At 37.5% G+C, this 15,450-nt stretch overlaps 2 protein-coding genes across 3 annotated transcripts in view; one reads left to right on the forward strand and one right to left on the reverse strand.

Annotated features, from left to right (window-relative positions):
• The window catches only part of DOCK7 (dedicator of cytokinesis 7), a 212,183-nt gene that overhangs the window by 91,415 nt on the left and 105,318 nt on the right, over positions 1-15,450 (forward strand). The window lies entirely within an intron of this gene.
• Positions 414-9,656, reverse strand: ANGPTL3 (angiopoietin like 3). Of its 2 annotated transcripts, XM_040978444.1 has the most exons (7): positions 9,115-9,654; positions 8,420-8,530; positions 5,425-5,539; positions 4,323-4,436; positions 3,501-3,596; positions 1,682-1,948; positions 414-1,348 (listed from the first exon to the last, which is right to left on the reverse strand). In XM_040978444.1, the coding sequence occupies exons 1-7, from the start codon at positions 9,607-9,609 to the stop codon at positions 1,164-1,166; spliced, it is 1,383 nt and encodes a 460-aa protein (XP_040834378.1). In that variant the 5' UTR covers positions 9,610-9,654; the 3' UTR covers positions 414-1,163. The 2 variants fall into 2 exon arrangements, with proteins under 2 accessions (XP_040834378.1, XP_040834379.1); XM_040978445.1 differs by lacking the exon at positions 1,682-1,948 and having other exon boundaries at positions 9,115-9,656.

The following is a 15,450-nucleotide window of genomic DNA, read 5'->3' on the forward strand; positions in this document are numbered from 1 at the left end:
GAAAGGCAGATATACAGAGAGAAGAAACAGAGAGGAAGATCTTCTGTCTGATGATTCACTCCCCAAGTGACCACAATGGCTGGAGCTGAGCCAATCTGAAACCAGGAGCCAGGGGCTCTTCCTGGTCTCCCATGCGGGTACAGGATCCCAAGCCCTTGGGCTGTCCTTGACTGCTTTCCCAGGCCACAATCAGGGAGCTGGATGGGAAGTGGAGCTGCCGAGATTAGAACCAGCGCCCATATGGGATTCCATTGTGTTGAAGACGAGGACTTTAGCTGCTAGGCCACCGTGCCAGGCCCTACATTCAGTAATTTGTTATGAATATTAATTCCACATAAAAACCTACAGGAAAGTATGCAGCTCACAGCAAGTCTAGGAAAAATAAATTAGTATTAAACTTTAGCATAATTCAACAGATATATTCATTTTTATTTGTTTTCTGGCAAGATCCCTTTGGTATTGTTTTCATAGTCTTACGTATTGAAATATTGAAAATGCATACAGTATAGTTAAGTTAACAAATATGTTAGGGTGCAATGTACATGATGTTAAAGTCAACATGACATAGTAATCATGAGGTACTTGATTTGTTTAAAAGACATTGATAACAGTATTTTAGCCTACTTCTGTTTGTTTTATGAATGAACCATATCAGACATTTATTCCAGGCTGTTAAATAAAGTATCAATTTTTAAATTGATATTACTAATTTTTACGGGTACTCTGCTGAACTGACTTTTAGTTTTAAAATTAATATTACAGTGTTGAAAATTGTTCAGTCTTTTGAATTTATTAATTTAGAATTTAATAAATAATGTGTTTAGAGAGGTTTTAAAATTAGCTCTTAGGGTGATTGTTAAAATAAAAGTCTGCTTTTCTTTAACTTAGTATTTAAAAATTCACCTATTATTTATAATTTAAATTGTAGCCATCTAAGATTCATTCCCACAATATAAAATATATGAATAAATGGTCTTGTAGTAAGAATTTTGGATAAGAAAGATAAATAGTGTTATTTGAGGTGATAATTTTACACCTAAAATAGATATTGTAAAAAAATATTGCTCAACCTTTCTCCCAAGCACTTAGTATCAGATTATTAAATGACAGTAAGTTGGAATGCATTTAATGTTTGGTTTATTGGCTTTTTAATTCGCCTCTGTTCATTTCGAGCTTTCTGGATCTTTTGGACGGATCAACATTTTAGTTGATTTGAAAGAGTATAACCTTCCATCTTGAGACTTCCAACATATTCCTCTTCTCCTCTCGGGCTTAGAGTTTGTTCTTGGTCTGTTATATTTACTGTTGAGGTTGCCTTCTCCACATGCATCATTCCACCACCAGCCACCTGGAAAAGAAAGATATTCAATTTATTTCGTTTTGAGACAGCTCACTTCTTATGGTATTGTAAATCCATGCGTCCTAATTTTAAATAATAGGTGTAAGTCTCCTGCATACTACCAAAAATAGAATATCTGAAGTGGATTAGAGGTAAAATACAATGCTTAGTTTAACCAGAATGAATAGTTTTGTTATGATAATCAAGAGAGGCTTATGTATCAACAAAATACTTGTCGAAGTTTGGAGTTTTAAGTGATTGACATTGTAGGTAATAGTTAAAATTATAGGAAGATAGTTTGAGCAAATGGAAATATAGTTTTGGTACTAGTGAAAACAATACCTGAATAAATTTCTGGACAGTTGGTGACTCCTTTTGCTTTATGATCCCACGTAGAAAACACCAAATCTTTGTGCTCTGCGAGTACTTTGGGGACATTGCCAGAAATTTCAGCTAGGTGTAGCGTATAGTTGGTTTCATGATTTCCCAAGTGAAAAGAGTATTCTATGTAATGCTGATTTTCCTTCCAGTCTTGTAGCTCAATTCGTAAAATATAAATGGATTCTCTTACTATAGAGTTTATCTTCTCTAGGCCCAACCAGAATTCTCCTGAAATGAAAAGGTTAAAAGCCTGTGGATTATTAGGTACAGGTTGGGCACTGACATTTTTGTTTTAATGACTTTTTAATTTATTTCAAAGGCAGTTACACAAAGAGAAAGAACGGGAGAGACAGAGATCTTTCATTCACAGGTTCACTCCTTGGAAGATAACACTGGCCAAAGCCAGATACTTCATTTGGGTGTCCTCTGTGGTTACAAGGCCTCAAACATTTGACTCATGTCTTCTTGCTAAGGCACGTTAGCAAGGAGCTGGATCTTAAGTGAAATAATTGGAGTTCAAGCTAGTGACCATTTACAGGTGGCAGCTTTACTTGCTTTGCCACATTGTTGATCCCAGTTTTTAAACAGTGCTTATTTTTAGTGTAAGAAAATAAGTTATTTCAGTATATTGAATCCCTTTGTCAGCGTAGAGTTTCAGAAAATACATCTAACCTAGTGGCTAAATCCTTGCCTTGCATGCTCTAGGTGATCATATGGGTGCCAGTTCATGTCTTAGCTGCACCACTTCTCAGTCTGCTGTCTGCTTGTGGGCTTGGAAAGCAGTCTGAATGGAAAAAACTGATGAAATACTAGATATATCCTACATTAAAAGTGAGACTTTTTACATTTTAGACTTTTAAAAAGATTTATTTTTATTGTAAAGGCAGATTTAAAGAGACAAGAAGAGACACAAATTTCTTCCATCCACTGGGTCACTCCCCAAATGGCCACAATGACCAGGGCTGAGCTGATTCAAAGCCAAGAGCCAGGAGCTTTTTTGTCAGTCTCCCACCTTGGCGCAGCATACCAAAGCTTTGGGCTGTCCTTCACTGTTTTCCCAGGCCATAAGCAGGGAACTGGATAGAAAGTAGGCCAGCCAGGATACAAACTGGTGCCATATGGAATGCTGGTGCTTCCAGACAAAGGATTAGTCAGTGGAGCCACAGTGACAGCTCCCATCATGAATTTTAATAATGTGCATTTTATACACATTTGCTATTTTATTTTGCTGATTTAATGTTTTTATTATGTGATCAAAACTTATAGAAAATAGTTTATTTTAAATTAATTCATTTAAAATGACACATTCTCTAATACACACTTAATAATATTTAAATTATTGGAACTTCTAAGTCTGTACTGTATATCTGATAGTCTTTATCTCTTCTAATAATTAACTGCTTTTTAAAAATACCAATGCAGTAAGGAAATAGCATGCTAGGGATGGTTCTTCATAGTTTATTCATAGCACATAATGCTTAATAAAAACTGTCTTTAGTAATTGTAATTATGTTATTGAATTGACTTGTGATAAGTCTAATTAAGAAGACAGGTAATTATGATAAGTATAATTCAAATGGTGACAGTTGCTATAGTTGTAATTACTAAGAATTGGTGTAATATTTGTTAATAAGTTTTATGAAGCTGAAAATGGTTCTTGTTCATTGCTGCATTCCCTTTGCTCAGTGCATAATAGGTATTGATATTGGAAATTTTGTAAGAAACTAAAAGTAATTTTAAATAAAAAGATCTGATGAATGATTGACTAGGATTGCCTTACCATCAAGCTTTCCAAAACCATGTTTGTAGTTCTCCCAGGTTTCATTGAAGTTTTGTGATCCATCTGTTCGGTGTTGAATTAATGTCCATGGCCTACCTGAGTATAGCGAAATGAAATTGTGAACTTTCAATAGATTAATTTTGACAGATGTAAAAAATACTATGTCCTTTTGGTTTGGATGTAATTGGGATCTCTAGAAGGTAGTTTATTAATGTTATGAATATATATATATTATGGTACCCCAAAAATTAAGTGAGGGGGGGTTATTGAATTTTATGTTGGTGAACTTATTAATGGGTTAATTGAGACTATTTTATGAAACACATGGGGGATTTACAATAAATTAATAAATAAGAAATATTTAAGTACTAGATTTTATTTGTGTTAATATGTGTCTTAAGTTATATACGTAGTGGTCCTTCAATATTTATAAGAGATTGGCTCTCCACACCCTTAGCTGATACAGAAGTCTGCAAATGTTCAAAACCCTGATTCAAAATGGCATGTTATTTGCATATACCCTACTTAGATCCTCCTATGCACTTTAAATCATCACTTGACTGTTTATAGTACCTAATGCAATGGAATGCTGTGTAAATAGTCATGTACTGAGTAGTATAGCAAACAATGGCAAGAAACAGTATAATACAAATGCAGTTTTTTTCCCCAAATAGTGAAGATCCATGATTTGTTAAGTCCATGTGTGTGGAACCCACAGATATGGTGGGATGCACATCTTCAGAAGAGAGGTGGCAGGGGCATCTGCTGAGAGGTGGTAGCTTCCCTGTAACCCCTGTCTGTTTCTCCTTCAGCAGGCTTTACCTGATTTTATATCACAGTAGACCTTAAAAACGTGAGCGTTGCCGGGTCTAATGGCATAAACACCGCTTGTATGTTCACCTTTGTTGTAAATGGCAGTGCAATCTGCAGGTATTCCTAGAATCAAGGAAATGTTATTACCTAAGATTTAGTAATTCGAATGATAATTTAGAAGTTGGAAATTTTACTTCTTTACATTTCACAGAGAGTGTAGTTTTACTCCAATAATGTTTACATTAAAGCATTTTTTAAGGTAGTGTGTTGTGAAGATTATGAGGGTACCTGAAAAGTTCATAAATGGTGCAGAATTTTTGCTAAACACATGTATGGGTAGTATTTTTATAATACACAGTTTCCATGAGTTTCTGAAGATGTTTTGTATAGGAATGGTTATTTCAAAATTGATTTCTTTGAAAGAAAGGTGACAAAATGAGAATGTTAATATTTTGGTTATTTTTTGCTATTCATAGGAAGAATATAAAGTGAAAGAATACATAGGAATTTGGCATGCAACAAGTAGTCAACAGATATGTGTTTAGAATAAACAATACCTAAAAAAAATTAAAATGGGCTTTTTGTATGAATTAGATAAAATATAAATGCTTTGAGAAACAATTTTATGGAATTGTGACTGGGAATGAAGATTTTTATACCCAAAACTTGTTTTTCCTTAAGAACACTTTTTCAAGTAAACAGGGAAACAGAAAGACCTTCTATTCAACAATTGCTAAAAAATTTTTTTCTACCATATTTCTACCTACACAAACATGTCTTATTGTGTTGTTTGATAATAATTTGCAAAGATTATGACTCTTGATATGTTAAGTATTTCGGCATACATCTCTTAAAGAGGTTATTTGCTATTTTCATGTTTAAGGAAATCAGTAACCATTTTATATTGTATGATATGAAGTCCATATTTATATCCTTCATTGTCTTAAAGTTACCTTTTTAGGATTAAAAGAAACCCCTCCGGATCCAATTTAAGTTGACACTCTGAATTTGTTGGATGTTCCTCGTTACTCTAATTTAGTCTGGAATTGATCCTTGAGAAAAGGGTATTTGATAACAGCTGCACAAAGGAGACCCACTAACGTTATCTTACCATGCTCTTCTGCATTTTTTGTTTTATTCAGCTGAAAAGAGGGAGTAGTTCTTGGTGATCTTGGTTTGGAGGAAAGAAAATTTTCTGTGGGTTCTTGAAAACCAGTTCTTCTGAGCTAAGGCAAAAAAAATATGTACATATATAAGAATCTACTGCTAGAAAGGGATACTGAATATATGTTAGATAAAATGTAAGTATATCAAGAATACAATTTGTATGTATTTTAGTTTCTATTATTTGATGTTAAGGATGATCAGTGTTATCTGGATTGTACAGATTATCTCATGATTTAAAAATATTAAAGACAGCAAAGCAATAAAATGACACATTTTGGTTAAGAAACAAAGCAAGGGGAAGGCATTTGATGCAGTGATTACAAATGCGGCTTGGTGTGTTTGCATCCCATATTAGAGTGTGTGGCTCAAGTACGGGCTGTAACACAAATCTGAGCTTTCTGCTAGGGTGTCCCCTGGGAAATGGTAGTGCTGGGCCAGGCAGTTGGGGCCCTGTCACTGTGAGAAGTCCTGACTGAGCCCCTGGCTCCTTGCTTGGGCCTGGCACAGTCCCAGAAGTCATGGCTATTTGGAGAGTGAACAGAGAGTAGAAGCATGTTCTGTTTCTCCCTTTTAAATATAATAAATTAAGAAGTAACTTTCATTAATTTTTTTAATATATGCCCTATACTTATATAAATAGGGTACATTTAATACTCTGTTTAGTAACACAGGTGGATTTTAAGTTTACTGACTACCCATTGTAGGTCTTACTGAGATTCCAAACCTGCTGTGAAGGCACAGAACATTATTTGAACAAGGTTGCCTGTGATAGTTTTTGACCTGTAAATATATCTGTAGATATACTTAATATCTTAATATTTTGTTAGTGTATCAGTGATACAGAAAGTATCTTGAATTTACAGTTTATTTGACTGAATGTTTTCTTAGTGATGGTGAGGAAAGCAGAATATATAGAGCCTTGTAGTATCAGTGTTAGTTTTTGGTATTAGCATAAATAGCATTTCTGAGGATCTAATTTATAATGATTTGTGGTTAAGTTCACTTTATAAGGTATTAATCTCTCCTACTAATGATATCAATGCTCTTTTTAGCGTTTTTGTTTTTTTAATTTAAATAAGAGACAGTCACATCACATACGATGCAAGTCTTCTTTCAACTTAGAATTAATTCATTGTGTGTGTGGATTTCTACAGAATCCCTCTGTAATCTGCAGAGGATGCGTTCCCAGCCCCCTCTAGTGGGGCCTGAAACCACCATCAATACTGAATCCTATTTATACTGTGTTTTTCCCTGGACAGTTTACCTATTATAAAATTTCACTTATAAATTAGGCACAGTGAGATTGATAGCTACTATGAAACTGGAATAATTGTTATATTATGCTAATTATACAAATGCAATCTCTTTTTTGAAAGAGTTAGATATTAATACATAATATTTCCTAACTACTGTTGGCTTTCGGAGTCTGAGACTGGGATGAGCAAGGCTGCAGTTAATGGAGGATTAGATTTTATTTCCACTATGTATTCATGATATAACAGTGACTGTTTTTCAGCAAGTTCATTTAATCATAAATGATACAGTAAAAAAAAGTAGAAAAGTAGCATATGATAAGGAAATATAGCTGGCCAAAAAAGCTTTTAGAAAAATAGCATTACCAAATAAAATTCTTTGTTTGGTAAAAGTCAGTAATAATTCCTTTACAGTTTTGGGGAACTTTTTTTTTTCAGTTTCCATGAGTCTGTAACAATTTCTTGAAATCTCTTGAGTGACTATTGAAGAATATTATGAACTCATATTAAAACCATTATTCTCCTTAATACCCCCCTTTAAACATGAAGGAAATAATATGGAAATAATAGTCTTACCCACTTTGCTATAGCCCTTGAACCTTTTTACCCAAATTAACTATGTAAGGATTGTCAAAAATATAATAAAAAAAGAAGAAGAAAACCATTATTCCTTATGCTAAAATACTTAGATTCTGGCATAGTTTTATTCTAAACAAATGCTTCTCTTCTTAACCTAATCAGTTGTTTGCATTATGATTAATTATATTACTGGATGTCAAATTATCAGACAGTTTATAATAATATAAATAATTATAGCAAGTGTTTACTGACTTCTCTGTGCTAAATATGGTATTAACTTTATTAATTCAGTGCATATTTATTGAGTGTCTAGTATGAATGAGGTAAGAGTGATAAAATAGTGGGGAAAAGCCCCTGCACTCACACAGCTGCATTTTAGTGCAGAGCAGGCAAGAGAAGTAAAAAAGATCAATTATGTATAGAGTATAAGTGAGGAGAAAAGTAGTTAAGGAGGAGGTAGAAGCTTGAAGGAATGGAAGTAGGGGATTACAATTTTTAATTAAATGGTGTAGGAGGGTTCATTGAGCATTTTGCTTTCCAAAAAGGCCTGAAGAAAATAAAAATGGGCTGTGCAGATACAAGTGAGAAAGAGGAAGCGAGCCGGCCCAAGCCCTGAGGAGGCAGCAAGCACATTTGCTGCATGTGTGAAATAGTTAGGTCAGCGTGATCAGAGCGGAGATGAAGGGAGTGACATAGTGGAGGCCACGACAGCTCCGGTGGTATGAGCTAGGATGAGTGAAAAGGCTTAGAGTTTGAGCAAAGAGAGATGTGGCCTAATTTAAATTTTAATAGGACCATGTTAGCTGTCCTAAATTTTTTTTTTTCCTCACAACAGTCCTTTAAGTTAAATTCTGTCATCCGTGTAGGGTGTGTTAGGAAACTGTGAGGTAGAAGGGTTAAGTAATTTAGTCAAGGTCACATGGAAAGTTTTAGAACCAGAATTGAATTCAAAACCAAATAGTTTATTAGCTGCAAAGCTCAAAATCCTGTCATGCCAGTATGATCAGTTTACTCACAACCCAATTAAAGTGTTTCAGTAATTTTAGAATTCAGTATTTTTATAAACCAATATAAGAGATTGTGCATACCTTTAAAATACTGACTTACCTGATTTTCTATTTCTTTTATTTGACTGTGCTGTTGGCTTAATTGTTTATATTGTTCTTCCACAGTCTGGAGAAGGTCTTTGATATTGTTATCCTGTTGTTCTACGAAAGTCTGGGAATAAAATGTCATTTGGTTAGAAGTCTCATTCCTTTTTCTGTTTTGTTAGACTGTCCTATATATCTAAGACACTGTCACACTCCTTTTTTAAAAAAACTGATAGATTTTTTTTTTGAAAATGTGCTGGCAATCTTTTTTCCTTTCAGACTTCTTTTACGTATTTACTTTTGTTCGTACACTTCATTGCAAATATGACATCTCTGATATTTTGCTTTCTGAACTTCGGTTGAAAGCAAAAAAAAGAAAAAAAACCCACACTGTTTTAATCAGGCACCTTTATTATAGTATAAGTTTTACTTATTTTGAACATTGGAGAATGGTTTTCAATTTAAATTCATTTAACTTCTTACTTACCTTAGGTAATTTGCAAGGATGTAATAACTTAGGATTCTAAATTTTATTATTTTCATATAAATACAAATAATATTTTTTTATATATAATGTTAAGGAAACTAGAACTAGAAGCTAATGGAAAACAGTGTAAAAAAGTATCATAAATAACATGTCTAAGAGGTTTTTTTTTTTTTTTTGGAAAGATTTACATAAAAGTAGAATCATGAACTCTGGTTTCTCCTTACCTTAAGTGAAGTTACTTCTGGGTGTTCCTGAATTTCAGGTGGATTTTCAATTAAATTAGTTAATTGTTCCTCCAAATATCTTACTTTTTGTTGAAGTAGAATTTTTTCTTCTAGGAGACTTTCAAGTTTTGAGTTCAGTTCCAGTGACATATTCTTCACCTCTTCATTTTTTACTTGTAGTTTTGATGTAGTTCTTCTAAGTTCCTTTTCTTCTTCTTTGATTTCATTGGTTTGTAATGATAAGTCATAAAAAGATTGGTCAAATATGTTAAGTTTTTGAAAAATGTCATTAATTTGTCCTTTAGTCTTATGGACAAAGTCTTTAAGACCATGTCCCAGCTGAAGAAGGCCATTGGCTAATATTTTCACATCATCTAACATAGCAAATCTTGATTTTGGTTCCAGAGGTAGAGAATCAAATGGTGAATTGTCTTGATCAATTCTAGAGGAAATAACTAGAGGAGCAATAAAAAGGAAGAGTTTAATTGTGTACATTTTTATCCTAATTATTCAGTTGCAAGTAATTTGAAACTTTTTCTCTAGGAAGCTGACCTGGACTTGTTAACTTTATATACCGCTGTTTGCCACATAAAAGAATAGCAGGTGAATATAGTTAATCATTAAGCTATGTTAACTTGCACAAATGTGACCTTCCACATGGAAATAGATCAATGCTAAATGAAATTAAAGACATGGGCAACTAAATTTTAGGTAATAAGAAATCAATGTATGTAATTTTGCTAGTTTATAACTGTACTTTCAGTATAATGAGGTCCACTGTTTTCTTGAAGTTCATTTAGAGTTTTTCATGATTTTCAAGTCAAGAACAAACTTGTGGCAGGTAAAGCTATTAAAGTTGAAGAAAAATTTAAAAACTAAGTTTGTGTTTCCCAAATTCTAGTTTAGTTCTTTTGGGAACATTGACCCATGATAAAACTGCCTTCTTTTGGAACCTTCCCCCACTCCTTTAGGTGATGTTAATAGCTCTGGGTGCTATATTCCTGTCCTAATCTTGGTTAGATGACATATAATGATGTTTCTTATTATTTATCACTATGTTTATTGGCTTAATTTTTTTTTTTTTTGCTTTACCTCATATGTCATGACTCCTGCCACAAAAAAGCAACCTGCAAATGTCAGAAAAGATATTGCCCCACCATATCTCTGCAATATCTTTTTTTTTTTTTGTCTGTGTTCTGGGTACTTCTCCACTGAAGGACCAACTTCTAAGGTCAAACTAGAATAAATGGGTTTTTTTTATTTAGTTTTTTTAAATTTATTTTTATTTAGTTTTTGTTTATTTGAAAGAGAGGCAAAGGACTGATATTTGCTGCTTTACCTGCAAGAACTCAGACCAAAACTAACTCAATCTATTTTCCCCACATGACTAGCAGGATACAACCATTTGAGCCATTACCTCTGCACGTGTCTCTTTCCTGCTCCCCTCCCAGAGTACACAATAGCAGGAATATTGAGGAGCTGATAGTGTCATACAGTGGCTTCAGCCAAACTTGTCATGCTGGCATCACACACTAGACTGCAGGTTTAAGACCTGGCTGCTTGCTTCTGTTCCAGCTCCCTGATAATGCATGGAGGGAAGCAGCAGAAGATGGCCTAAATGTGTGGGTCCCTGCCTCCCATATGGGAGACCTGGATGGAATTGCAGGCTGCGCCTGGTCCAGTCCTAGCATTGTAGCCATTTGGAGGTGTACCAGCTATGGAAGAGATCTCTCTCTTGCTGCCCCTCTCTGTCTGTGTCACTCTGCTTTTCGAATAGATCAATAAAGTCTTTTACAAAGGAAAACAGGAAGCTAGCATTGAGGCTGTAAAAGCAGGGTTTAAATGTAGCATTCTGACATGAGAAGAGGACATCTGGAGCGGTTCTTCACTACTACATCAAACACCTCTCCTAGAGTGAAATACTTCCAATATCTGAAATAGTTCTGCTATCATAACTTTTCTGAAGTGTGTAAGCTTGCTAATTTTAATAATGTAAGTTTAACAGCAAAATTAATAGAGAGAAAATGTTCACTGTGTTTCTAACACCATGAAAAGGAAAAACTGTGTGATTAAATTGTTTCCCTTCTAGAAACAAATTTATTTGGGAGGCAGAGAGAGAGAGACAGAGGGAAAGCAGGGCAAGTGAGTTCCTGTTCTCTGGTTCTCTCCCAGGTGCCTAAGCCCTGACCTAGAGACTGTATGCAAGTCTCTGTGCTCTCGTCTCGCCTCACCACTGCTGGCCAGAGATTGCTTCATCAGCAAGCCAGAGTCAGAAGCTGATATTGAACCCAGGAACTCTGATGCATGTCTTAGCTGGTGTTGTCCTTTTTGAGTGTCTATATTATGATGATGCTATTGAGAAAAGAACAAATTCTTCAAAACTACCTGATTTTGACATATTAAAGTAGTGAAATTGAAAACAGTGCGGGCTCAGGATCTGGATTGTCATCAGGCCAAAAGCCAGCTCTGACTCTGGTGGTGCACAAGTTACTTAACTTCCACAAATCTTGGGTCTTCATCTGTAAAGCTGGGGATCATTCCATGAGACAGCTGAATAGTACCCTATAGCCACTTTAAGGTGTATAGCAGCCAGTTGTGTATAAACCAAAATAGAAAAGTTAGTTAGGTAGTCAAAGGATATGGTTAAGAACTTGTATTTTCTAACATATTGGTCACTCAATTCCATGTCAATTAAATCCATAATGTTGTAAACTGTTGCTGATGTTATGTTATGGCTTTTAATAGGTCGGGAGGATATTCTGCCAGCTCTGCTTTCAGACCAGAGATGGTCTCCCCAAGAAACTGTTGAATTTATCTGGACAATAAGATGCTAGACTCTATACATAGTACATGCTTGCAATGAAAGAATCATGACTGGATTTGAACTGTAATATTGCAATAAGGTGGAGTTATCCACCATGGGGGGAGAGTACAAGGAGAGGTTGGGGGAACCCCAGAGCCTATGAAAAGGTGTCATAAAGGGGGGGGGTGGGGGGGGGGGAGGGGGGGAGGGGGGGGTGGGGGAGGGTGTGGGGGGGGGGAGGGGGAGAGGGGGGGGGGGAGGGGGGAGGGGGGGGGGGGGGGGAGGGGGGAGAGGGGGTGGAGGAGGGGGTGTGGGGGGGGGTGGGGGGGGGAGATGGGGAGTGGGGGGTGGGGGGGGGGGGGGGGGGGGGGGGGGAGGGGGGGGGAGTTTGTGGTGGGGGGGGGTGGGGGGGGGGGGGGGGGGGGGGGGGGGGGGGGGAATGAGGGGGTGAAGTGATGAGTTTGGATGGCTGATTGGTACATGCTGGAAATCCCATATGGGCACCAGTTCTAGTCCGGCTGCCCAGCTTCCCATCCAGCTTCCTGCTTTGTGGGTCCATGGCCCCCGCCATTGGCGCCCGACTTCGCCCCCCCGTCTTAGTGGGCCCCCTGTTCCCCGTGAGTGGCTCAGCATTCTCGGAGCCAGGCAGCCAAGTTCAAATTCAGCATCCGCCGGAGCCCATGCATGGTTCTATTGCCACCACGGCCAGGCCGCACAATGCCTCCCTGGGGACGGGACATCATCGCATGCGGTATCTCCGTCGTCGCGCGCGCGCGGGGGATCTCGCTCACTCTATACTCTATCTATCCGACGACACCCAAGACATGACTGGCCCGCATCGATCCGGCCCTACATTTTGCCAAGCATGGATACAGTCTGTTAATACCATAAACGGGCCACTAGCCACAGCAACTACTACCCGGCGCAGGGTCCAACCCTCACTGGACCCCCACCATCCCACAGAATACATACCGCCACGGTACCCCTCCAAGAATCGGACACCAGATTTATAGATGCCCGCAAATTCCCACAGTAGACACCGGCCCCATGCCTACGAAAAACGCGCCCACCCCGTTGAACGGGGGGCTATGATTCCACGCGAGACGGAAAGCTATCCTGTCCCATAGCCGTTGGCCCTATCCGATCTGCGGCCGTACCGTGGGCCCTAACATCCCCCGAAGCCAGGCTTGTGTCCAGGAATTTCCTTCCATATAGGGTTCTTGTTAGAATTACACATTTGTACGATTTATGTAGTTACCCATAAAATGAACCCTGAAAAATTACAGGCAATGCAGTAATCTTGGTTTATTGTGTCTGGCTAGAAACATCTGGATACATTTTTTTTTCTAAAGGTTGTCATTTTTTTTACTGAACATAATTAAGATCAATAATTTGTCTAATTATAGTCCTTGGGAACATTCCAACATAGGACAAGGTAATGACTTGATTTTATAAATGGACTTAATGCTACATTTAAAAATTTTTTTAAATACACATTGTTCAAGACAGAAAATAATTTTGGTTATTTAGATAGAATCCCCTGGTTAAGTATAACTGGTTTAGTTATAAAACTAAAAATTATGGAGGCCCGATATGGTAGCCTAGTGGCTAAAGTCCTCGCACGCACCTGAATCCCATATGGTCTCCGGTTCGTGTCCTGGTGCCCCTGTTTCCCATCCAGCTCCCTGTTTGTGGTCTGGGAAAGCAGTTGAGGCTGGCCCAAAGCCTTGGGACCCTGCACTCTCCATGGAAGACCCAGAAGAGGCTCCAGGCTCCTGGCTTTGGATCGGTGCAGCACTGGCTGTTGCAGCCACTTGGGGTGTGAATCATCAGAGAGAAGATCTTTCTCTTTATCTCTCCTCTTCTCTATACACATCTGACTTTGCAATAAAAATAAATCTTAAAAAAAAACCTAAAAATTATGTCCCCCAGAATGAGGCACAGTTCAGCAAACCTAAGCCCTAATTAAATATTTCTAGTTTATAAGACCCAGTATGCAAAACTTCATAGCTGTGTAGGATTTTTGGACACTTAAGAGCCCAAATTGTTTAAATTCCAACTGAAGAATAGTTTTGTCCCTTTTAAGTTATGCAATCTTACGCAGATACGACTTCCAGATAAAATACAAAGTATGGTTCTTTTGTACTTATTTATACATTTAATTTTTAATTTTTAAATTATGATAATTTCTTTCTGAATTATATTAGTCTCTTTTTATCTATGGTTTCATTTTCTGTGGTCTGATTTACCCATAATCAGCCATAGTAAAAAAATATGAAATGGAAAATACTAGAAGTAACTCAGAAGTTATAAATCACAATTCACCTGTCATCCCTTTGTCCATCATATTTACAATGAAATCTACATCTTTCCTGTTAGTCACTTAGTGACCATCTCAATTACCAGATTGACTTTATCATGTAATTGGTTATGTTAAGTTGATCTTCATTTCATTTAATAGTAACTTCAAAGGGCAGGTCCCAGTGCGGTAGCCTAGCAGCTAACATCCTCGCCTTGCACGCACTGAGATCCCATAAGGGCGGCGGTTCTAATCCTGAAGACTATGCTTCCCATCCAGCTCCCTGTTTGTGGCCTGGGAAAGCAGTCAAGGATGGCTCCAACCTTTGGGACCCTGCACCCATGTGGGAGACCCGGAAAAGGCTCCAGGCTCCTGGCTTTCGATTGGCACAGCTCCAACCATTGCGGTCACTTGGGAAGTGAATCAGCAGACAGAAGATCTTCCTCCGTTTCTCCTCTCCTCTCTTTATGTCTGACTTAACAATAAAAATAAAATAAATAACTACAAAGGGTTATTCAAACTGTTAAAATAAGTGAAAGCTGCTGTAAAATCCTTAGGTGGACCATAGAGATTCCAGAACTTGGCTTTAGATTTTCCATTGTATAAAAAGTTGCAACTTCAAATACTCTCACTGGAGGAACATCTAGAACTTCTGTAGCCTTGTTCGTTGGAGAGTTAAGCCACACCCATTCTGCCTCTGGACTAAACCCAGGCCTGGGAGATTAGCTGCTGTTTCACGCCTTCTCGATTGTTTTTTGCAATTGCCTCTATGCTCTTAGATTCATCTTGTGTGAAATCAAATGGAGTATCTGAGTTATCCCTAGGAGTGTCTCTATGCACAAGTAAGACTCCTCCAGCTCCATTTGGCACAGCTGTCTTATGCAAATTTTTTATGTTTTCTTCAATGTGCCGGGAAGCCTGCCTTTCCCCTGGGGCCGGAGTGCCATGAAGAACATGGAGAGCCAAAAGGTCCACCTTTCCCAACTCCCCTTTTTTTTTTTTTAAGTGAAAATTATTGTCATGAATGTTCTTCTTATTATTTGTTTTAATTAACTTTGTTTACTTGGAATGCAGAAAGAGACATATCTATCTGTTGGCTGATTTCCAAACACCTCAACAGCCAGGGCTGGACCAAGCCAAAGCCATGAGCCCAGAATTCAATCCAGCTGTCCCAAATGGGTGGCAGTGGCCCACGTACCTGAGCCGTCGTCTGCTACTTCCCCGAGTGCACATG

The sequence above is a fragment of the Ochotona curzoniae genome, unplaced genomic scaffold (assembly GCF_017591425.1).
Source record: "Ochotona curzoniae isolate NIBS_2020 unplaced genomic scaffold, NIBS_Ocur_1.0 contig_291, whole genome shotgun sequence".
In the NCBI taxonomy this organism is placed as follows: domain Eukaryota; kingdom Metazoa; phylum Chordata; class Mammalia; order Lagomorpha; family Ochotonidae; genus Ochotona; species Ochotona curzoniae.

Excerpts from the sequence above, each read along its gene's own strand:
- ANGPTL3 (XM_040978444.1), bottom strand. The coding sequence starts at position 9,609 with ATGTACACAATTAAACTCTTCCTTTTTATTGCTCCTCTAGTTATTTCC. Across the intron at positions 8,531-9,114 it reads CAGAAGTAACTTCACTTAAG|ACTTTCGTAGAACAACAGGA; the intron begins GTAAGGAGAAAC and ends TTTTATTCCCAG. Across the intron at positions 4,437-5,424 it reads AAAAAATGCAGAAGAGCATG|GAATACCTGCAGATTGCACT; the intron begins GTAAGATAACGT and ends CCTTGATTCTAG.